This window comes from Podarcis liolepis, assembly GCF_965112155.1.
Source record: "Podarcis liolepis genome assembly, chromosome: 13".
Classification (NCBI taxonomy): Eukaryota; Metazoa; Chordata; class Lepidosauria; order Squamata; family Lacertidae; genus Podarcis; species Podarcis liolepis.
The window spans coordinates 16020010-16043318 of record NC_139573.1 but is presented as its reverse complement, the minus strand read 5'-3'; the positions used below and the strand labels follow the sequence as shown (position 1 = coordinate 16043318).

The 23309-nt window shown below is 48.4% G+C and overlaps 1 protein-coding gene across 7 annotated transcripts in view; it reads right to left on the bottom strand.

The window, feature by feature from the left end:
* HSD3B7 (hydroxy-delta-5-steroid dehydrogenase, 3 beta- and steroid delta-isomerase 7) overlaps positions 1–19600 on the bottom strand; it is a 51320-nt gene extending 31720 nt beyond the window's left edge. Inside the window, exons 1-3 of one of the 7 annotated variants that reach the window (XM_083470789.1) lie at positions 18842–18949; positions 9276–10764; positions 8773–8899 (exon numbers count right to left, since the gene is read on the bottom strand). Coding sequence is in view for 3 of the 7 variants with exons in the window: in XM_083470790.1 (XP_083326916.1) it covers positions 12773–12843; positions 18842–18903 (133 nt within the window). In the remaining 4 variants the exon portion in view is untranslated. Of the gene's footprint in view, positions 1–8772; positions 8900–9275; positions 10765–12772; positions 12844–17757; positions 17909–18841 lie in introns of all 7 variants that reach the window. The other 6 variants (XM_083470790.1, XM_083470788.1, XM_083470796.1 and 3 more) reach the window with 6 other exon arrangements.
* Positions 19601–23309: the final 3709 nt, after the last annotated feature.

The window sequence follows — 23309 nt, the reverse complement described above, 5'->3', positions numbered from 1 at the left end:
AGGCAGTCGCCGGACCTTGCCTCATGGGTGGGCTGGCCCTGCCTAGTCCAGCCTCCTGTTCTCACCCAGGCCAGCCTGATGCCTGTGGGAGGCTTGGCAAGGGGGGCCCGAGAGCAACAGACCCCTCTCCCCACTTGTGATTTCCAGCAGCTGGCATCCTTCCTCCAGCCAGAGGAGGTGGCATGTCAATGGCTGCCTCTTTCCTCATGCCGTCCCCTGCTTGGTCAAACATTCTCAGCGCCTCAGCGGGAGAGCCAGAGTTACCAATTAACAGAAAGACAAGGGTATTTGGGCACCTCGAAAAGGCCAGCCCCGTTGCCATAGAGATTTGAGGCCTTGTCTGTACATTTACCAGAATGGACTGTGCTACTTCCAAACTCAGGTGGAGATGCCATTTTAAAAAAATGTGGGGAGAGGGTGGGAAATCGTAAAAGAAAAACTAGCAAATATAGGGAATAGGGCTGGACTCCCTCTCAGGAGCTTATAGTTACTTGATTTTATTTTCCCCACTAGCAGGGAGACTCTCAAAAGCAAATCCACCACCTGTAGCCTGAATGTTTGCCGCCCTTTCTGCCACCTCAGAAATTGTGACGTCTCTGGTTCCTCAATCTTGGAAGCATTTTGGATGGGTCTCTTTGCCAGCCTTTGCCACCCTGCTATGTCTCCACTATAAGAGATCACTTTGCACAGAATATCACATCTTTCTGAAGTTTTTAAAATCATATTTATATAGGGTAACGGATGACTCTATTTCCTTAAACATAGACTCATAAAATTGTAGAGCTGGATGAAATTTAAGTACAGTATTGATATTTCAAAAGATACTGATGTTCTGGTGAAGTTGTCCACTTCAGTAATGTATAAACTGAATCCTTTCTCACTATCACTCCCCAAATTCCTTAGAAGCCCCCTCCCACCACAGCCCCACCTTCCAGAAACCTGCATAAATTTCAGCTGCCCTTCTATTTACGAGAATCCTCTGCCGCTGTTAGGGAGTTTCTCAATTCTTGCCATGACAAATGGACAACAGCTTAGTGACACTTCTTTGGCCCAGGTCTCAAATCATAAACTGTATGCACACCAACACATTGTACATCAGCTACCAAATGATGATAAATGAAGAAAACAGTGGAATGAAGGATGCATCTGAACAAACAGATTATCTCACACCAGTTGCGTCCAGCTTTGGATCAGAAACTAGGGGTGTTCACACCACTTAGGTCTGCAAACAAGGAAGGGTGGAGACCCCAGGGGTCACCAGCTGTGGCTTCCAGCCTGACCCTCTCCCTCTCATTTTAGCTTTAAATTTTGGCAATAATTATAAAATTTGAGCACTCCACCCATCATATTCATTTTTATAAAATGCCACTATGTTTCATTTGTGTTAGAGCATCATTAAGAAGGATAAACTACTGTACAGTAATGTGTCTATTCCATTTCTTTTTTAAAAATATAAACAGTATTCTATCCTCCAATTCCACCCCACCCCTAATGGCTATAAACCGCTCCAAAAATACCAGAAAAATGACTCCTTTGCATAACACCTGGATTCTCCCCCACCTCTCTCAGTTCCTTCAAATCATGCTCAAAACAAGGGAGACATGTCCCTCAAACACCAAACCCTCGCTTTCCCTGTTAACACACCTCTTCTTCAGTTAAGGCACATTGCAAAAGGAACCAGGCTAGCAGTCCGAGACTAGTAAGGTAAAGGAGATCAGGAATTTGCCAACATCACAACTGTCCAACTCTGTGCACATATCAGGAAGAAACAGTGGGCCCACTATAGCCACCCAAAAAGGAGAAGAGGGAACGCATAGCAAAGACTAAAGGAGAAAGATATTTGCAACATTTCCTATGCTCATTTGCGTGCACAGATGCAGATTATGATTTTTTTTAATTGCTGGGGGAAGTAATCCCACTTCCACCTAAAACATAACCGAAGGTGTTGGCCTAGAGGCCTTTGCGTTTATCCATCTGATGCTTTGCCCATCTCTGTGCTGGTCCTTTGCAGTCAGCAAAAAAATAATAATGGGAGACTCCAGCACTTGCATTAATGCTTATTATACCTGTGCTCTGTTCCCACTAGGATACATTCATTAGTCCAGCAGTATGTAATTGCCATAGTCAAGGCCGGATTTAGGTTTGATGAGGCCCTAAGCTACTGAAGGTAATGGAGCCCTTTATATGTCCAACTGTCCTTTGTCAACAACAAATGCCGTATTTTTCGCTCCATAAGACACACTTTTTCCCTCCTAAAAAGTAAGGGGAAATGTGTGTGTGTCTTATGGAGCGAATGCAGGCAGGAGACGGACGGGAAAAGCCCCCAAGAGGGGGCTCTTTAAAGGGAGCGCGGCTCTTGCTGGCTTTTGCGGGAGGTGGGGGAAGGGACAGAGGGCAGCCCCTTCTCCCTCCTTGGGGAAAAGCCCCCAAGAGCCACAAACACGCTCCACGCGGCTCGTGAAAGGGAGCGCTAAGCAGAGCCTGGGATGCATACAGGCTCTGCTCAGCGCTCCCTTTAAAGAATATTTTTTTTCTTGCATTCCCCCTCTAAAAACTAGGTGCGTCTTATGGAGCGAAAATACGGTAGTCTCTGTTTTTTGGGTTGAATATATGCTATATGGCAGGCATTCCCAAACTCAGCCCTCCAGATGTTTTGGGACGGCAACTCCCATCACCCCTAGCTAACAGGACCAGTGGTCAGGGATGATGGGAATTGTAGTTCCAAAACATCTGGAGGGCCAAGTTTGGTGGTGCCTGCTATATGGTAATTTATGGACTTAATGGGTATCTAAAGCCATTTGCACATGTTGCCATTCTCTGCATCAGCCTCCACACTCTCATCCCCTGCGAGTAATGCAATGCTGTGTACACGGACTTTGGGAGCAGATCCCATTGAACAGAGATTCTTATTTCCATGTAAATACACACAGGATTGCAGGTTCACATATAAATACTTAAGAGGATTTCCTCCCCTACTTTGCTTGATTAGCTTTAAACCTCTTATCTCTTTCTCCAATCCACACTCTGCATGGCCCACATTTGCTCCAGGGCAGACACCTGTCTTTCTAGATTGCTGCTATCTCTATAAAGCACCCGAACAAAGCCGTCACTAAGTACAGAAATAAAAATGACAGATAACCCTTCTCTATAGGAAAAAAACAAACCACATAATCATGACCAATCCTCATCTGCTGCTCAAATAGATTCCCTTTTCTTCTCCTTCTAACCTTCCACATGCCTGACATATTTAGAAGTCTATACAGTACTGGAAACGGGAAAAAGAAAACAGGGAACTGTTTCTTCCTCTAAAAGTTACAGCATTTTCTGAAGGAGCTCAAAAAGGCTCAGAAAGCGAAGGACTTGGATTCTTGTGGCTATTATTATTATTTGTTCCCTGCCCATTTGGCTGAGTTGCCCCAGCCACTCTGGGCAGCTTCCAACAGGTATAAAAACATAATAAAACACCAGACATAAAAACTATGCAGCACTCAAGTTAGTCCTGCTAATTCTCAGGTAATCTCAGAAATGCATCGCCACCGCAACCTTGAAACTGCTGTCCCAATTCACTGATCAAGCAGTTGAAAACAGACGGCATATAAAGATCTCTCAACTGAACGGTGAACAGTTTAGCTTTTATGGTGATGTATGGAGGGACGCGGGTGGCGCTGTGGGTAAAACCTCAGCGCCTAGGACTTGCCGATCACATGATCGGCGGTTCGAATCCCCGTGGCGGGGTGCGCTCCCGTCGTTCAGTCCCAGCGCCTGCCAACCTAGCAGTTCGAAAGCACCCCCGGGTGCAAGTAGATAAATAGGTACCGCTTACCAGCGGGAAGGTAAACGGTGTTTCCGTGTGCTGCTCTGGTGCCGGTTCGCCAGAGCAGCTTCGTCACGCTGGCCATGTGACCCAGAAGTGTCTGCGGACAGCGCTGGCTCCCGGCCTATAGAGTGAGATGAGCACACAACCTGAGAGTCTGGCAAGACTGGCCCGTACGGGCAGGGGTACCTTTACCTTTACCTATGGAGCGCTTAAGACAAGGATGTGGCCAGGTGCTGTTAAACTACAGTTCCCATCTTCCTTGACTACTGGTACTGCTGGCTGGGACTGATGGGAGTTGGAAGTCCAACAACTTCTGGAAGACCAGACCACAGACGGGTTCTCCCCTTCCAACTTCTGCAAACTGCAAATAGCAATATTCCGTCAGGAAAAAAACATTTCCGTGTGTGTGTGAGAGAGAGAGAGAGAAAGAAAGAGAGAGAGAGAGAGAGAACAGGGAATACCATTTCTGAGATTATGCCTCTGTGTGCACTGCCTTACAAAAAGCAAACAGACGTATCCAAAGTTGTTCGACTCAGAACAGACGCATTGAAATTGATACGCATAACTAACATATGCCCATTTATTCCAGTAGGTTACTCATGAATGGCACTTAGCTGAATACAACCAAAGTATGCTCCCCCCCCCCCGCCAGCCGCTCCTTTAGAATAAGTGCTTTGTCCTATTACGCAAATTCACACGGTATTTTTGAAAACGACTACAACTTGTGCAGTTCAGTAAGATATATCTAAAGCGGAGACCATCCCAATTAAATTTCAGTGCATTTTGTTGTTCAGTAACCTGTCCATTAAAAAGCTGAGGTTTTCAAAGCATGTCTTGGAGAAAACTCATGGGCTTTTTCAGAAGCTTATCAGGGATTATCAGAGAAGTGGCAGATATGGCCAAAAGAAAAGGGGTATTCTGTCACGTGCCGCAGGTATTCTGTGTGTGCCTTAGAACGTGCAAGAATGCTGTGGCAGAGGTGAAGGCTAATGGAGAAAGGCTTTCTCTGAAGGCATTCAAAGTTTGAACGCCCACGGCATCAAAACAATGGCAAAGGCCATCCATCTAAGCAACTCGTCCTTCACAGGCGGAAGATTCTAGTTTCAATTCCCAGCATCTTCACGTCGGGCAAGAGAGACCCACTAACAAGTCAGGCAATAATGAGCTAGATGGACCCTAAAAATACAAAGTTTTTATTTACAAAATGTATACATTGCTTGGTTGTAAGAAAGCGCTTAAGTGGTTTGCAAAACTTTAAAACATTCAAACCCTCATTTTAAAAAGAGTTAAAAATTCAGACATTCTAAAGAATGTCAACAGTAGCTTTTTGTACAAGCGCGCTGAAACAGGAATGTTTTAAGCAGGTCCCACAGCAAAGAGTACAGCAAAGGGACCTGCTTGGTGTCAAGAGGCAGGGAGTTCCAAGGTGGAGGTGCTGCCACACTAAAAGACTGATTACTAACAGATGCAGAACGAGTAAGCAACGGCTGCAACACTGCCAGTTCTGTGAAGGGAAAAGGTCAAATGGACACATTATGGGGTAAGGCAGGCCTGCAGGCAAAGTGGTCTCAAGGGGTAAAGGCAGTTGTTTTCAACCTGTGTACCGTGGCACCCTGGGGTGCTTTGAATGATGGTGCCACAGGCAACACTGGCCTCTGATGCCCTCTCATGTCTCTACCTCTCAAAGGCTTGCACAGCTGTTTATTGCAGTAGCCCTGGCTACAAGCTCCACAGGCGAATTGTGCCTCTGTGGCTGGCCAGGGAGTGCTTCCCAGGCCCCTGTGGGGCAGTGTGAGGAGGCACCAATCTTTGGGGTAGGTGGGCAGGGCTCAGAGACCGGCTGCCTAGAGGACTCCCAAGGAGAGGGGAGAGGAACCTGAGGAAACACTCCACAAGCAAGGGTGTTTGGAAAAGGGTGAGAGGCTTGCTGGCAAGGGGTAAAAGGTAAAGGACCGCTGGATGGTAAAAAGTCCGGTCAAAGGCAACTATGGGGTGTGGCGCTCATCTCGCTTTCAGGCTGAGGGAGCCGGCGTTTGTCCACAGACAGCTTTTCAGGTCATGTGGCCAGCATGGCTAAACCACTTCTGGTGCAATGGAACACCATGACGGAAACCAGAGCGCACAGAAATGCCGTTTACCTTTCAACCACAGCAGTACCTATTTATCTACTTGCACTGGCGTGCTTTCGAACCGCTAGGTTGACAGGAGCTGGGACAGAGCAACGGGAGCTCACCCCGTCACGGGGATTCGAACCGCCGACCTTCCGACTGGCAAGCCCAAGAGGCTCGGTGGTTTAGACCACGTAACTGGGCTCCTGAGCCCCACAGGGGTGCCGCAAAAAGAATGTACAGTGGTACCTCGGGTTAAGTACTTAATTCGTTCCGTAGGTCCGTTCTTAACCTGAAACTGTTCTTAACCTGAAGCACCACTTTAGCTAATGGGGCCTCCTGCTGCCGCACCGCCAGAGCACGATTTCTGTTCTCATCCTGAAGCAAAGTTCTTAACCTGAAGCACTATTTCTGGGTTAGCGGAGTCTGTAACCTGAAGCATATGTAACCTGAAGCGTATGTAACCCAAGGTACCACTGTAGTTCGTCAAGGGAGCCGAGTCATGGACTCAAAAAGGTTGAAAACCTCTGTGTTAAGGGCGTTATAAACAAATGATAACTCCTTGAACTTCGCCCATTAGCCAATGAGCAACTAGCATCGATTTCTACACAAAGGAGTCATACAGCTGACTGAGTCCCACTCCTGCCAGTGATCGTGTCTCTCTCAGCATTCTTCCATAACTGCAGCTTCCTTATCAAGCGCAAGGGTAGCTGCACATAGAGTGCATTGCTGTAACCCAATCCTGAGGTCACCACCAACGCCAGAACTTCTGCAATCCAGTTCCATTAACCGATTGAGAGCCCTGAAAGAGCAGGCAACCTGCACAGAATAGATTCTTATCTCCTTTCCTTTCGTGTTTCTACACAGCTGTTCATTCATAAGTGCCCCCTCCTCTCAGAACAGCTGAGCATTCTTCTTTTTTTCCTGGAGGGCTGAGCTGAGATCCCCCCCCCCAAAAAATGACACCATTGACCCAGAGACACGCAGGTGTGCTCAGAGAAAATATCACGTGACCGAAGTAGTCAAGGGACGAGAAAAGACACAAGGAAGGAGGAAGGAGTTAGCTGTCTCTTGATAGGAGATAAGGGAACTGATGGATTTTGGGCATAATTTGGAAAGATAATGGTGGGTGGGAAAGAGATACAATATAAAGGGGAGGAAGAGGAGGAGGAGGCAACAGAAGGGCTGGGGCTGAGGGACATCACAAAAGGATTGCCCCAATGGTCACAGGACACAGACTGGCTGATAAGATGTGACCTCAGCAACAAGCCAGCAGGTCAGAGAGCAACGAGGCACAGAATGTACACAGTCCAGATCTGCAGAACAAATGAAATATTGTCAGCTTGCCTGGCCAACAGGAAAACTTGGAGCCAGCAGCTCAGAGAGCAACGAGGCACGGAATGCCCGCGGTCCAGTTTTGCCAAAGGAAGAGGCTAACGCGAGTTTGGCTGGGATGAGCTCAAAGAGTGGCAGTTGAAAGGTTGGGTGAGAAAAGGTCCAAGGAGGAAGCCAAGCAGGACAGCTGAAGGAAGCTGGTGGAATAGGCAACAATAACTATTAAGGGAACTGTTAAATAATGAGAAAGCCCAAACATAGCCCGCCCCCCTCCCTCATGCTGAGAAAAGCTTTATCCATGTCAGACTCTGGAAAAGGTGGCAGCGCCACAATCCACAGGTAGTGGGTGTGCTGCCAAGACCACCCAAAATGCTTACTGGCACTTGGAAAGATCCATCTCTGCCCAGACGCTCTTATCCCTGCCATAACCATCATCAGATGGACCTAGCCCTACATTCTGCTGTCATGTTTCCCACATTTCTGACTGCTGACAGAGGCGCTTCTTTCATAATTGAAACCAGAAGAACGCTTGGCGCCTACGCTTGACAAAAGTCCGTCTTGAGAGCATCCAAGAGTAACTTGCCCTTTGAGAAGACGGCCTTTAATGTATCTATGATTCTGTATCCTAGAGGGTTGCCTAGAGGATGTTACAGCTTGTGAAGAGCAGCAAACCCTGGCCGTTTTTTAAGGAGATTTGATGCAAATCCTCTGTTCTGCCCCTGAGCTATCGTTGGCCGACTGGAAGGATCCGTGGCCAGAGAACAGAGTTGGACAACAGAGTGGCACCAGGAAAGAATGCAAGAAGAGTCCTACTGGAGAAGACTCAAGGCCCGTCTAGGCCAGGGCTCTGTTCTTACAGTGGCCAATCAGATGCCTACGGACAGCCCACGAGCAGAGCCTGAGGCAGGCAGGCCCAGCCATGAGGCAAGGTGAGGTGTCTGCCTTGGGCAGCAGGATCCACAGGGTCAGCAAATCCAGGCGCCGAGGAATGCCTCACCTGCTGCCGCCACCAACACAATGGCAGCAACATCTGCAGCAAGCTCCTTGGAGGCCAGATCTGCCGCCTCTTTGGTATCCCCCACACCACCCCTTACAGAGACCTCTTGGTGAATAGAAGGTGCTGCTTGTCTCCTCCCACCCTTGTTCCTGATGCAGATCTTTAGCCCCCTATTGTAGACCTTCCCTCACCCCTTCTTCCCTGACCAATGGGGGACGGGCAGCATTTTGTGGTTCGCTTCAGGTGCCAAAATGTCTTGTGCCGGCCCTGGTCTGAGGGCAGTGTCCCCCAAAGTAGTTCTGTTCGCACACTGACTTTTGGCTGTGCAACAGAACTTCCCTTCCTCCTCCCCATGCGCTGCCTAAATCTGTTCTGGGTCTTCCCCCGACCCTCCAGAGCAGATTTGGAGGCTGCATGGAGAGAGAGGGGGGGGGAGTTGTGCTGCGCAAGTTCTGTTGCACAAATGGAAATCTGTGCACTAGCAGAACTGTTTCATTATATACCGCCCTGAGTACCTCCAGCACGCTTTCTGCCCTTGTGATTCCCAACAGCTGGTTTTCAGAGGAATACTGCCTCAAGAGGCGGGAGGAACAACCTAGCCATTATCGCTAGAAGCCATTCATAGCCTCAGCGTCTATGAATCTGTCAATTAAAAAAATAAAAGTTTTAATTAAAGGATGTTTATAGTTAAGGGTACATAAAACATCTGTTTTCAATTCACAGAGTCCTTTCTACAGGTGTGAGAGACAGACATTGTGAGATCTTGGGGAGATCTTCCATTCTTTTGCTTAGTATATGAGCAGAGTTTTTATGTCAGCATTGTTTTTCCTTTGTCTGTTTGTTTTGTAATATATTATTATTATTATTATTATTATTATTATTATTATTATTATTATTAATAATACCCCAGCCACTCTGGGCAGCTCCCAACAGAATATTAAAAACTTGATAAAACATCAAACGCTAAAAACTTCCCTAAACAGGGCTGCCTTCAGATGTCTTCTAAAAGTCAATATACCGGTAGTTGTTTATTTCCTTGACATCTGGTGGGAGGGCGTTCCACAGGGCGGGTGCCACTACCGAGAAGGCCCTCTTCCTGGTTCCCTGTAACTTTGCTTCTCACAGTGAGGGAACTGCCAGAAGACCCTTGGAGGAGGACCTCAGTGTCAGGGCTGAATGATGGGGGTGGAAACGCTTCTTCAGGTATACTGGGCAGAGGCCGTTTAGGGCTTCAAAGGTCAGCACCAACACTTTGAATTGTGTAAACCCCTCAGCAGCATACAAATTAATATGGCTAGTCCGATCCTCTCTTGAAGCCATCCTATTTGGAGGCCACTGCACCACCTCCGACAGGAGCGGCTCTTCCACGACTGGGCTCTTTGGGCTCGCAGGACCCTTTAATTAGTCACGAAAGTCAACTTACTTTGGCTGCGGTACACAGAGCCATTCAAAGGCAGCAGAAGACTGGAGGCAAAACAATGAAAGGCAAAAAATAGACTTCTAAAAAGAAATACATCACACACACCGGGTGATTCATGGTCTATAATTAGACAGCGGCTTCCAAGAGTTTCAAGCAAGGCTATTTGTATTGTGGGCAAACACACCAGCAACACAAGTTTGGCAACGTAACCCCATCAAATCTTGCCTCCGCTTGTTCAAGTCAGGTGTACGAAACTTGGCTGTGAAAAGGCGTCGCTATTACTTATGCAGTCAGCAGACTAAGAATACGCAAGCGTTGATTCAGCTCAATGCCTTTTCTGCACCAGGCAGCAGAAACCCAAGTGTTTTGGCAGCTGGAGACCCAGACCCCCAGTTCCTATAAGCTCTGGATGGGAATTCAGAAGAAAGATTCCTAGGAGGAAATGAGGCTTTTGCAGTTTAAAAGAGAGTAAGGAGAAGGTTCAGGGTTGTCTGAGCTTGCTTAGAGAGGAAGGGTGCTGCCTGGTTTTCTGTGGTTTAGTCCTAGATCTGAGCTCTGGAGCATATATTTTTTTTAATGCTGTGTTCCAGGAGGAGGCAGAGAATGGCTTTCAGCATCCTACTGAATTTCCAGCTGACACGAGGCAAAAGGGAGAGAGACCTGCAAGGGGAAAGAACAAGATTCTGAACCCAGGTCAAAAATGCTGCCAGTGCAAAGGGCTCAGTCAGCAGCAGGGATGCCAAGAGTTAAAAGTCCTGCTTAGCAAATAAACAAACGACTTTGCAGGCCACCAATAAAGCAGTCAGCTGAAGAGGAGGAGGAGGTTGCCCTTCCAGGCTTTTGCTCCAGGTAAAAAGATCAAGGCTGAAAAATTGCTTTATTGCTTTGTTCAGCCTTGAACCCGTGCCACCTCAGCAGGAGGGTGTCCAAGGTTGCAAGAGCTTGGGGAGAGTGATCAGCATGTTCTGTACGAGGGCAGAGGAGGAGGGCAAGCGGTGGAGGAGGCACAGAAGCCACTGCAGAATCCCAGCAGGTTGGATAAAAGGGAGAATTCCCAGGAAGATGCTGTTCCTGCCACATCCCAGTGCTGCAGAAGTGAGAAAAGCACCAATAAAATCACAGTAAAAAACATAATAGGGGGGAAAGGGAAAGGAAAAGAAAAAAAGCAATTTAAAATACAGGTTAAAATGCAATTTAAAATGCAGCCTCATTTTAAAAGTAGCCGATAAATCAGGGCCATAAGGGGAGGGAAACATAAGGGTCAGACTGAGTCCAAACCAAAGGCCAGGCGGAACAGCTTTGTCTTGCAGGCCCTGCGGAAAGATGTCAAGTCCCGCAGGGCCCTAGTCTCTTGTGACAGAGCATTCCACCAAGTCGGGGCCAGTACTGAAAAGGCCCTACTACTAATACAGCAGTTTGACTTCACCCCTGGAGGCGCACTCCATTGTCTCTCGAGATAGACAAATGTCAACAACAGGCAGGCGGATTTTATTCTGACTGTCTGTTGGTAGACAGAGCCAGAGTCAAAAATGGGTGGGCAACAAAGATGGATTTTACGTTTGCAGGGCTGTGGCCTGGAAGTGAGCAGTGTTGCTACGGGGGGGGGGTGGCCTGCATGAGACCTGGAGAGAGCCCCCCAGGCCAGATACAGAAGCCTGGAGGTCCACACAGGCCTCAGGCTCCTCCACCTCTGCTTTACTGCACAGATATGGAGGGAGGGGAAAGCAAAACCCTTCAGTTCCTCAGCTACCCTAGGTTTTTGGTTTGTTTTTAAAGGAATTTGGGCAACCCCAGCAGACAGCACTGAGCTAAGGGAGGTTCATAGCCTGACCCCACATCAAGGCATCTTCCAAATGCTTTATGCCACTTTTTAAGTGACACAGAGCCCTTTTTTGGATGCAGATGTTCAAAGTGTCAACAAACGAGAGAGAGAAGTGTCACACGTCCCCCAGCCAACGTTAATCCAGGAAGGCTGCACACTGCCTGGAAACAAAAGGGGTGGGAGGCTGATTTAAAACAGAAGCTACGTTAGCCGAATTACATCCTTCACGGACTTCTCCATGCCGCAGGAAGGATAAACCAGTCATACAACCCGTGAGAAAGAAAGCACAAATTGGGGGTTGGTTGGGGGGGGACAGGTGTTTATTGTGGGATCAGCACGGCCTCACGTGTGCAGCTTTCCTGTGGCATCTGTGCCAAGTCATCGGCATCCCATATTTTGAGTTGCCAGCCCATCTTTCCTCCCCATCAAATGCCAGTCCATCTTTGTCCCCCATTACATCCAGATTTACCTCCTTGCTTTGCATGACAGGAAGTCACGTATCTTGGATGCTAGGCCCAGGTCAGCACATCCTTGCTGAGATAATAAGTGGCTTCCTTCCTGTTATGCAAAAGAGGATGAACTAGCCCCTAAGAGAGCAACCTGCTTCAGTTACTAGATTCTTTTGCGGAAGGGACTGGCTGGCAATGAGGTTGCAAAAGAGGCTCTTGCCATCGCCAGGGGGCCTGCAGCAATTTCTGTGACCCTGGAAATATCACACACCTTCCTAGCTGGGCTGGCCCCACCTCCCATAAGGAGCAGGTTGAGTATAGAGCCCCTCCCTGCGTGTTAACTGTGTGAGCCCCCCAGGTTCCTTGGAGAAAAAAACAGGATATAAATGCAATGAAAGAATGAACGGATATTGTGTACGGAGCCTATGGACAGCGAACGTGGCACTCTCTGTGTGATGTGGGACTACAACTCCCATCAACCCTGACCATTGGTCATGCTGGCTAACGCAGATGGGAGTTGTAGTCCAATAATATCGGGGAGGCCACCAGCGTTGGCTACCCCAGTCGAGACTAATACAGCTAGTTTACTGAGCGTAGTTCAAAGAGATAAACATAAACGCAGCTGGTGGAGTCTTCCAGGGATCGTTTTCTCCACAGACAAGAGATGAAGGAATAGGACAGGCACGTCCAACAGGTAGATCGTGATCTACCAGTAGATTGCTGGACGTCTGTGGTAGATCACTGGTAGATCACTGCCTCCCCCCAAAGAAGCTCAGCAACTTTGGCTCCCCTAAAAAAGCTCAACAACTTTGACCTGAACCAACCAAAAGGGGATAGATCACTGCCAGTTTTTAGCTCTGTGAGTAGATCGCAGTCTCTTGGGAGCTGGCCACCCCTGGAATAGGAGAAAGAAAAGAAGACAAGGATCAGCTCCCTCTCCTTCTTTCTGCTACTAGGCTAGGCATCTAGCTGACTGGCTGAGAATTATGATAAGAACGGAAAAGGAAGAGGAAATTGCTGCAGTCTGTATGTTCGCCTGTGGTCAGGAATGGAAATCAGTCAAGTGGATGCAATTGTTTTTAAGTCTGTAAACTGCATGTAAGTAGTGACTTTTAATAAAACATTGTTTTTGGCATTTCCTTCACCTGGAAATGAACTTTAAGCTACATAAGTCACATAAATATTTACATAAGTGGTGATAAATAAGAGACCGTGAGGCAAACTTGTTTTTATCAGATTTCTGCAGTAATCTAAATTTGTACTAATGCATATAACAATTTAATTAAAAAAACTAAAAACAAGAAAAACCAGTTTATACGACTACAGAAACAAGTAAAACAATTGCACCAGCATTAAGGACACGGTGTGAGGAACTATGTTATTTCTGACTCGAACCCTACCAGAAATCCTTGGTGATCCAATAAAAACACCACCCAAAGATTTACGAGTAGATCCTAATGTACCTTCTGCCCATTCCTGCATTAGGCTGCATATGCAATATGAATTTAAAGCACCTTTTCTGCCTCCAATGTATCCTGGCAACTTTAGTTTATCCTTCCCAGAGCTATACTTCCCAGCAGATTTAAAGCACATTCCCTCCCTTTTAAAAAAAAACCATGGGAACTGATGTTTACCTCTCAGAAAACTACAATTCCCAGCACCCTTAAACTATAGTTCCCAGGAGTCATGGCGGGGACATGCTTTCAGTGTGTGGTCTGCATGCAGCTCGAAACACAATTCAGAATCTGTGGCAGCACTGGGCACCAGCTGAAGCTCTCTCAGCTCCACAATTCCCACCCTGGGGCCTTGGCAGGAAGGAAATCCACACACACAAAGCCCTTGACCCCACCAAGCGATAGGAAGAGCAGCTGGCTGCGAAATCCTCTCCAGATCAAAGAAGAGCTCCTTTCCTGAAGAACTGGCAGGCCAGCAGCAAGCAAAGCTGAACTTAAACTGGCAACAGCAGAGCCCTAAAGGGTTATTGCTGCATTTGCGGGCACACACGCTAAACCCTGTCTGTGGTGCCTACGCCTTTACCCCAAATGATGAAACAAGAGGCCAGATTATGAGTTCAAATTGGCCACAACTTTATTGAGCTTCAGAAGTGGGAGACTTGGCACAGGCCTTGGCAAATAACCCTCTCAGCCAGCCTGGCTGAGGATATGCAGGCAGATGACGTCCAGTGAGAGGGGACTGTAAAGCGCAAACTTACACAGCATGCCCTTCCACCGACCTCGTCCCGGGAGTTTGACCTACATGGGCCAGGGACTCCCGGTTTTTAACCTTTAACGGGCCCTGCAAGCGCCGCCGCATTGGGAGGGAGCATGGATGCACCCCCCCCGACTTGATGTCAGACTAAAGGATACCTTGCCAAGGCCGAAAACCGCCAAAGTTGTGACAAAATGCTACAGGGAAGGTGAAACCTGCCAATGCAAGGAAAATTCCTTCCCGATTCTGAATACAGCAGCCATCTTACGGCCGCAGCAGCGCCCGCTGACGTGGATTGCAAAATATTAGCCTGTAAGGAAAGGAATCATTAACTTGAAGACCGCTGGCCTAGGATGAAATTATGAAGGCAAGAAATTATTAATTTGAGGGAGGGTAGGTTGGTGATCCTGGAAGTAAGAACAGCAAAAGAGGTTTCAACAACGGAGTCAGCCTGTTTTCTTTTGGCCTTAGACCCACCCCTGGCAGGCCGGCCATTGTCCTCCCTGGCCGAGGGCGGGTCAAAGGCCGGCCCAAGCAGGTGAGTGGCACCTGCCCAGGTGAGCCCTGCTCGGCCGCAAACCCCGCCCACCTGTGGGAAAGGGAGGGCGGAAATTGCTTAGACTTTAGCCCAAGGAATCAGCAGAAAATGGGGCTAATGGGTGCAAGTTGGTTACAAGAAAAAACAGTTTGCATGCAGTAACCGCTAAGCATGGGGAAGAAATTAGATCCAGTTCACATTTAAACTCACACTTTCCGAAACAATATGCCAACCAAAACACACGCAGCCGTCAAAATTCGCCCTTTGCAATGAGGTTCTCCAGTCGAGTAATGTGCACAAAAGGCGGGTACTAAACGGGTGTTTTTTTTTTAAATGCGTATTTCAGTGAAAACAGCACACACAAACAGCACACATTAGGGGAAACGTGCTTTGCAAAAGTGTTTCTATTTGGGAGTGATTCAATGTGTACCGTTATATTAGGAGGAATTCAAACCAAAGCACCGATCCACTTTCATGAGGGACTTGTTTCTTCATGAGGTAGAGAGCTGGGTATAAGATTGGGAAAGTGAGACACAGCGAGAGAAACCAAAACCGACAGATCTGGCCGGCCCTAATAACCACATTTGACCACAAGTGCTGGTTGGGAAGCCAGTAACACCCATGGGAAAAAGGGCAGCCATGAAAAGGCAGCCCTGGGCCCTAGTTTCAACATCACACGGAGTTCCCACGCACCTGGTTGCATGCTGTGTGTGTGTGTGTGTGTGTGTGTGTGTGTGTGTGCATTTGGGGGCCCAGGCATGAAATTTAAAGTGTGAGAGGCTATAGTCCACAAGGGTCAGATTTAAGACAGAGTCAGTAGGCCGAACGCAGGGTCACAGCTGTCCCCCGCAGCAAGAGGGCCTCTGAGCACAAGCAGAGTCTGCTTTTCCCTTCCAAGGGCATCTTTTCCAGGCAACTCACAGCTCCAGCAGGGATTCCTGGATCTTTTCACAGTTAAGCAGCAGGGGAAAGATTTTTTAAAAAGGCCTAGTTCTCCTCCGAAGGGGAAAACCTTCATCTCTGCTGCTCCACTTCAAACTGCAGGTGCTGAATGTGTGTGTTAAGGCCGGGAGGGTGGTGGTGGTACTGAGATTTAGAGTCGTCAAGTTGGAAGGGACCACGGGGGTCATCTAGTCCAACCCCCCGCAACACAGGACCCTTTTGCCCAAACTGGGGCTCAAACACACCACCCTGCGATCAAGAGTCTAATCTTCTAATGACTGAGCCAAATCGGCAACAGCCCAATGCTCCTCTCCACACCATTCCCTGCACCCAGAAATTTCGTATGTCAGGGAGAAAGGATCCAGCCTCAGTGAAAACAAGGCATGGGTAAAAGTCAGCAATTGCTAGAGGGAGTCCGCACACCACCAGTTCTCAATCAGACCAAGGGTTCAGTATGAGACAGCCTCCTCCAACAACTTCATTTGAGCCAGGGTTTGCGGTAGTCCCAGAACCTGTTCTCGGGGCCACCTCACCATCTCTGAACATGTGAAGCAACAAATGTGTGTCTTCCAAACACTCCTCCTCTCTCACTTGCCCCAAGTTGCTCCATCACTACCATCATCATCATATACTGCCCTATACCCGCAGGTTCACAGGATAAAATCAAAATCTAAAACCACAAAAGACATCAACAAATAAAAACAACAACCCAATAACCCCTCCCCAACACATCTTAAAAGGGCATAGGATGTCCATCAAATCAACCAAAAGCCTGGTTAAAAAGGAACGTTTTTGCCTGGCACCTAAAGGTGTTTAATGAAGGTGCCAGCATTCCACAGATGTGGAGCCACTGCAGAGAAGGCCCCGTTCTCCTGTTGCCACCCTCCGGACCTCTCGAGGAGGAGGCATACGAAGAAGGACCTCAGAAGACTATCTGAGGGTCCGGGTAGGTTCATATGGAAAGAGGCGGTCCTTGAGGTATTGTGGTCCTGAGCCGTTTAAGGCTGTATAGGACAAAACCAGCACTTTAAATTGGGCCCAGAAACTAATTGGCAGCCAGTGCAGTTGGACCAGGATCGGTGTAATATGCTCAAACCGTCTTGCTCCAGTGAGCAACCTGGCCGCTGAATTCTGCACTAGCTGAAGCTTCTGAACAGTATTCTGAGGCAGCCCTACGTATAACACATTGCAGTAATCTTTTAGGATGTGTAAAGTTGCCAGCTTTTCTCTCGTGGTAAAATTCCTGTGCTTTTTTTTAATTAAAAAAAACAAAAACCCTGCAAAACAGGCAGAAACCCAACAGGTACGGTTTTCCCTCTCACAGCAACTGGGACACTGTGAAAAAAGAAACCCCACTTCTCCTAGATTCATCCCATAGCTCCAAAGCAAGCAGCTGTTCACGGAACAGAGCGGCTCCAGCAAGACAAGGCATTTTACTCCAGACTTCACAATACCATCCTGCTGTTTTTTCTCTGGCTTACTGGCTCCAACACAGTAACCAATAAAAGTGACGACCTGAAATTCAAGGAGTGCCTCTCATTTCCTCCAAGGGAATCCTCCCCAAACTAGGAACGGCATTTCCCTCACCCTGCACTGCCAACTATTCCACACACAGAAAACCACACAACTGGAAGGGAGTTGCCATCCTCAAAACATATTTTCCACTTTACGAGCTCAGTAAAATAATGATATGATCTTGCTATGAAACCACTCTGAATGTTTGGGAGCAACGCCTGCAACCGAAAGGTGCTCTGATTGGAGTGGGGGGTGGGGTTAGAGACAGCACCCACAGAGAACCCAGGTGTCCTGGCTGTTCCAATACATCATACCTTCTGCCCTTGACAGGAGAACACAGAATTATCTGTCTGCCTTTGCTGCTGTTGAACCACAATTCCCTTTCAGGAGAAACCAGGCACACTGAGCTCCAGCTTCAAAGGGCTCAGTGCGCAGAACATGTGAAGAGATGGAACTGATTTGAGCGTTTTTCATAGAGCGATTCACGTCAAGCCGCCAAGTGGTCAGTCGCAGAGCTTTCTGGGGCTCACATGCAAGGCAGCCCACAATACTTAAGTGACCACAATACTTAAAGCCTATTTCCACCCTAAGCAGCTCCAAACGCACCTGAGAGGAAGGCACACATTTCCAGCAAGCTCCGCTTTGCAAAGGGACCCCTTCTTCCAGGTGTCCTTTATATCACGCATTCACGATGATTTGGGTTCAGGATGCTGCCTGGGCAGTCATACACAATGCCACTTTCAGTGCTCAGTTGCACCTGCAAATGTTTGGAGGCGGTCCTGTTGCTTCGCCACCAAGCAGTCCGTATTTTGCAACATCCTGAAGACACCCCATAGCTTTTCGTACCACAAACGCCCTGCTATATCTCTCCCATCGTTGCGCTGTATGCCCTGCGGGCAGTGCCAGTGCATTGGCAGAACAACTAATTGCAGAACAATTAATAAAGCAAAACAAATCTACAACCAACGCGATTCACATCAAGCTGTCAATGAAGCTCAGGCCTAACTCACAGGGTTGTTGTGTAATTTATTTATTTTTTTAAGAGAGCCCTGCATTCGACCTTGAGCTCCTGGGAGGTGGGATATAAAGGCACGAGGGAGGGAGCAAAGCCACACCTTTTGAGCTTCGGCCTGTCGGGTTTGTTGCACTTAAAGAGTCACCGAGAGCAGGGTGCCAACTCTGTAGAAAGGTCCCGACGACGTAAGCCTGGTTTGCAGCGAGCACGAAGCGCACATGCCCTCCGCAGAGTTATGCCGAGCTGGCGGAATAACAACCGGCTGACTTGGCACCTTCCGGGTGATGCGGAGATATCGATCTGCCAGGGGAGCAGTAACGCGTGGAGGCTGCAGGAGCCGGGCTAGGGATGAAGGGACCAAAACCGCCCAAAAATCCTCTCTTTTAAGACACCCCGAGAAAAAGAGATAGAGAGAGACAAAGACTCTAGTTTGGAAGGAGCAGCTAGTCAAAAAAGAAAGCCCCGCTCCCACTAGCTAGAGCGACGGCAAATGCACTCTGCATGTGCTCAGGGGCACCCTCGTCTCCTTTTCCCCACCTGCACCCGAACTTAGTTCCAACGGGCTCCTTCCTCTCTCGCCTGCCCTTTGCAAGTTGCGCACAAAGCCTGGACGGCGGTGGGGCGTGGGGGGTGTTGGGGAAGGCGCCCCCCCCGCTTCTCCCCGGGGGTCCTCACCTGGTGCCAGAGACTCCCCCGCAGCCGCTTCCCGGTCCCTTTCTCTGCCTTCGGAGCCCCATCGCGGCCGCTGCCTTTGTAGCTGCTGCGCCTGGCGGCTCCCCGCCCCCGGGAAGGCGGATCCCCGCAGGTCCTAACAGGGGTTGGATCTCGTCGGCGCCTGCCTGTGGCAGTCCGGAGACCCGGGGCTCGCTCAGGCTCGCTCACTTCCACGGGTCTCCTCGGAGTAGAGCTCAGTTGGCATTGCGCTTTCGTTTAAGCGAACCAGAAAGAGCGCTCTTAACCAGGTTCAGCGGCGTGTGACCACTTGGCAAAGCTTTCCCCCCCCCCCCCAGACAAATGTTGTCGTTTAGTCGTGTCCGACTCTTCGTGACCCCATGGACCAGAGCACGCCAGGCACTCCTGTCTTCCACTGCCTCCCGCAGTTTGGTCCAACTCATGCTGGTCGCTTCGAGAACACTATCCAACCATCTCGTCCCCTTCTCCTTGTGCCCTCCATCTTTCCCAACATCAGGGTCTTTTCCAGGGAGTCTTCTCTTCTCCTGAGGTGGCCAAAGTATTGGAGCCTCAGCTTCACGATCTGTCCTTCCAGTGAGCATTCAGGGCTGATTTCCTTAAGAATGGAGAGGTTTGATCTTCTTGCAGTCCATGGGACTCTCAAGAGTCTCCTCCAGCACCATAATTCAAAAGCATCAATTCTTCTTCTTTATGGTCCAGCTCTCACTTCCGTACATCACTACTGGGAAAACCATAGCTTTAACTATACGGACCTTTGTCGGCAAGGTGGTGTCTCTGCTTTTTAAGATGCTGTCTAGATTTGTCATTGCCTCCCACAAATAGATACGTATTTATTAGTAGTCGGGGTGTATCGGTTTATAGAGCCAACTCCCTTCGTCCTCCCCCATAGGTGCCAACTCCCTGGGACCCTGGGTGCCCGAGCAACCACAAAATTCCCCATGAAGGGGCCGGGCACCCACAAATTTCAGTGCCAGGGCCATGCACCCTGCATGGCACCCACGCCCCCGGGGCACCCATGGCCGCGGCACCAAGCTGGCACTCCTGCACCCCCCATAAAATATTTGAGGGGGGAACTCCCCCAAGCATTGCCGTTCAAATGGGGGGGCTGTGCTTTGTCTTGCGATCAGTTATGCAGGGCGGAGCTTACCTGCCCCGCCCCCCAGATTAGTTTGGCTTTTATTGTATTTTATGTCGAAAGCTTTTAATAAAAAATTGATTAAGGAACCAAAACAAATCGCAGTTGCAAGAGAATAGGGTGGGTCCAAAAGCAATCAGCCGTGTCAAAGGCCGGGATGATGAGGTGCCAAACGCCCCTCTTTGGAGATGTCATTTCACAGCTTAGATGAGGCTGCTGGAGAAAATGCCCTCATCCAGCCACACACGCCCCTGAGCTCACCAAGAAAGCGCTCTTTTGCTATCTTAAGACCTGAGAGAGCCTGTAGGGAAGGAGGCATTCTCCCACATCACCAGATAGTTGAGGCCTAAGTCTTTTAATTTAAAAAAACAACGACCAATTTTAAAAATTGTTTTTTAAACAAATACAAATAATGTGAGCGCCTTGAATTGGGCCCAGAGATGAACTGGCAGCCAGCAGAGTTGTTTTACTGCATCCAAAACCCCAGCCGGTAATCTGGCCAGTGCATTTAGACCAGCTGAAGCTTCTGAACTGTCTTCAAGGGCAGACCCACACAGAAGGCATTGCGGTAATCCAGCCGGTGCGTGGGATACTGTGGCCAAACCATGTGTGTTCAAATGGGGCTGTAAGCTGGCAAACCAGATGTAGCTGGAAATAGTCCTCACCACCAAGGCTGCCAGTCAGAGTTAATGTACCCAAGCTGCAGGCTTGCTCCCGCCAGGGCAGCAGAAGGTCTTCCTAAAAAGGCCATCTTCCCATCTCCCGGACTCTATAACTAGCAAGTCAACTGCCTCTCCCAATTCATTTTTTTAAATAATAATAATAAAAATAAAATTTTATTTATATCCCACCCTCCCCAGCTGAAGCCAGGCTCAGAGCGGCTAACAACAATAAAATATTAAATATTTAAAAAATATTTTTATTGAACAATTTCAACATAACAAATTATCAATCCAAATAATCAATTACATTATTTTCCCCCTTCCCCCATCCCTCCCACTCCCCACCACCAAGGACTTCCCTCAGCTCCCCTCTCGGATTTCTTTGTGCATATTGTTGTCTGCATGTTATAAAATTGTACATATCCTTGCCTTATCTATCATGTGTTCAACTAATAAATTTGCAGATGTTTATTCAAAACCTACCAAGAAGTCCCGATCATTTTGTTGTCTTTTTAGGTAATTGGTAAAAAGTTCCCATTCTTCCTTGAAGTCACGGTTGTCCTTGTCACGCAGCTTATATGTCCATTTAGCCAGTTCCGCATAGCTCGTCAGTTTTTCTTGCCACTGTTCTTTCGTTGGGGTTTCCTCATTCTTCCATCCTTGTGCTAACAAGACTCTTGCCGCTGTTGTAGCCTCTCCCAATTCATACGGAACAGAGAGAGATAGAGCTGGGTGTCGGTGACCCTTCGCTCCAAATCTCCCAGCGACAGTTCCCAAAGGCTTCAGAGAGAGGTTAAGCATCATGAGGGAAATGATGGACCCCTGTGGAACACCACAAGGAAGCTCCCATGGTGATGAATGGGACCTGGAGGTAGGAGCAGAACCACTGAAGTACGGTGGCCCCCAACCCCCACCTCCCAGGGCCTCTCCAGGAGGATAACTGTGGCCAAACGTACAGGAAGTCGCTGAGAAGGCGCACAGTCACACACCCCTCGCTTCTCTCTCTTGACAAATGTCATCAGCCAGGGCAAGCAAGGTGGGAGCCTGATGGGGGCCTGCAAAGAACTCGGAGGTGCAGTCACTGGTAGCAAAGCCGCTTTTATGCATTCAAAACAGGTTCGAAGGCTGGTCCATCCTTGACATCACTTGGGAAGACAGGTGAACTAATATCAGTGTATTGGAAGAAGCAAAGATCACCAGTGTTGAAGCAAGGACTCTTCAACATCAACTTTGTTGGACTGGTTAGGTTGTACGGATGCCTGATTATCATCTTCCAAAGCAAGTACAGTGGTCCCCCAGGTTAAGAACTTAATTTGTTCCGGAGGTCCGTTCTCAACCTGAAACTGTTCTTAACCTGAAGCACCACGTTAGCTAATGGGGCCTCCCGCTGCCGCCGCGCCACCGGAGCACAATTTCTGTTCTCATCCTGAAGCAAAGTTCTTAACCCGAGGTACTATTTCTGGGTTAGCAGAATCTGTAACCTGAAGCGTATGTAACCCGAGGTACCACTGTACTCTATTCTGAACTTAAAAATGGAAAGCGTAATGCCGGCAGTCAACAAAAGAGGTTCAAATATTCTCAAGGCAAATCTTTAAAAAATGTAGTATAAACACCGACAACTGGGAAACAGTGGGCTGAGAACACTCCAACTGGAGAACAGCCTCGACCAAAGGTGCCGTGGGCTCTGAAGACGCTCGAACTCAGGATGAAAGGGAGAAGCGTGCTAAGAGGAAGGCACGCTTGGCAAACCCTCACCATGATCAACTCCCATCCAGAAACCTATGTCCCCACTGTGTGGATCCAGAATTGGCCTCCACAGTCACTTACGGACTCACTGTTAAGACTGTGTTCATGGAAACAATCTTACTTGGCTACGAGTGATTGCCAAAGAGAAAGAGCAGCTTAAATGAAGTCTTCATGTGGCTAGACGGAACGCAGCAGAAAGAGCTTGCTGAACCCGTCAGCCAATTCCTTGGTGCAAACAGAGTGTAGGTGCTTGCAGGAGAAATTTGACCTTCTGCCCAGGTTCTCAGGCAGCCAAGCGAGCACTCTGTTAACCCTGTAGAGTTAGCTTCATAAGAGCATGGAGGCAACAGAGCTGAAATTAACCACGAGGCTTTATTAAAGGGATAGGGAATCTGTGGTCCCTCCAGTTGCTGCAAGGTTACAAATCCCTTCAGTCCTGGATGGCACAGCAAATGGTTGGGGGTGACAGGAGTTGGAGCCCTGTTCATACTGGTTCCCCAGCCCTCATTCTGGGGAAGGGCCTAGGCTCAGTGGCAGAGCATCACTTTGCATGCAGGTGCTTCCTTCTTCTCAGTGGCGTAGCGTGGGTTGTCAGCACCCGGGGCAAGGCAAGTAATTTATGCCCCTAACCTGTGGATTTGCGCCCCCTAACCCTAACCCCCAGATGTTGCGCCCGGTGCGGCCGGCCCCCCCTGCATCCCCCACGCTACGCCACTGCTTCTTCTTCTTCTTTTTAAAATAATTTTATTGTTTATTTAACATAATTGTTACAAAATATAAGCAAAATATTGCAAATACATACATACATACATACATACATACATACATACATGTTTCAAATAAGCACATATACATGAAAAAAGGAACAAAAGAGAGAGAAAAGAAAAAAAGAAAAAATAAAGAGAAA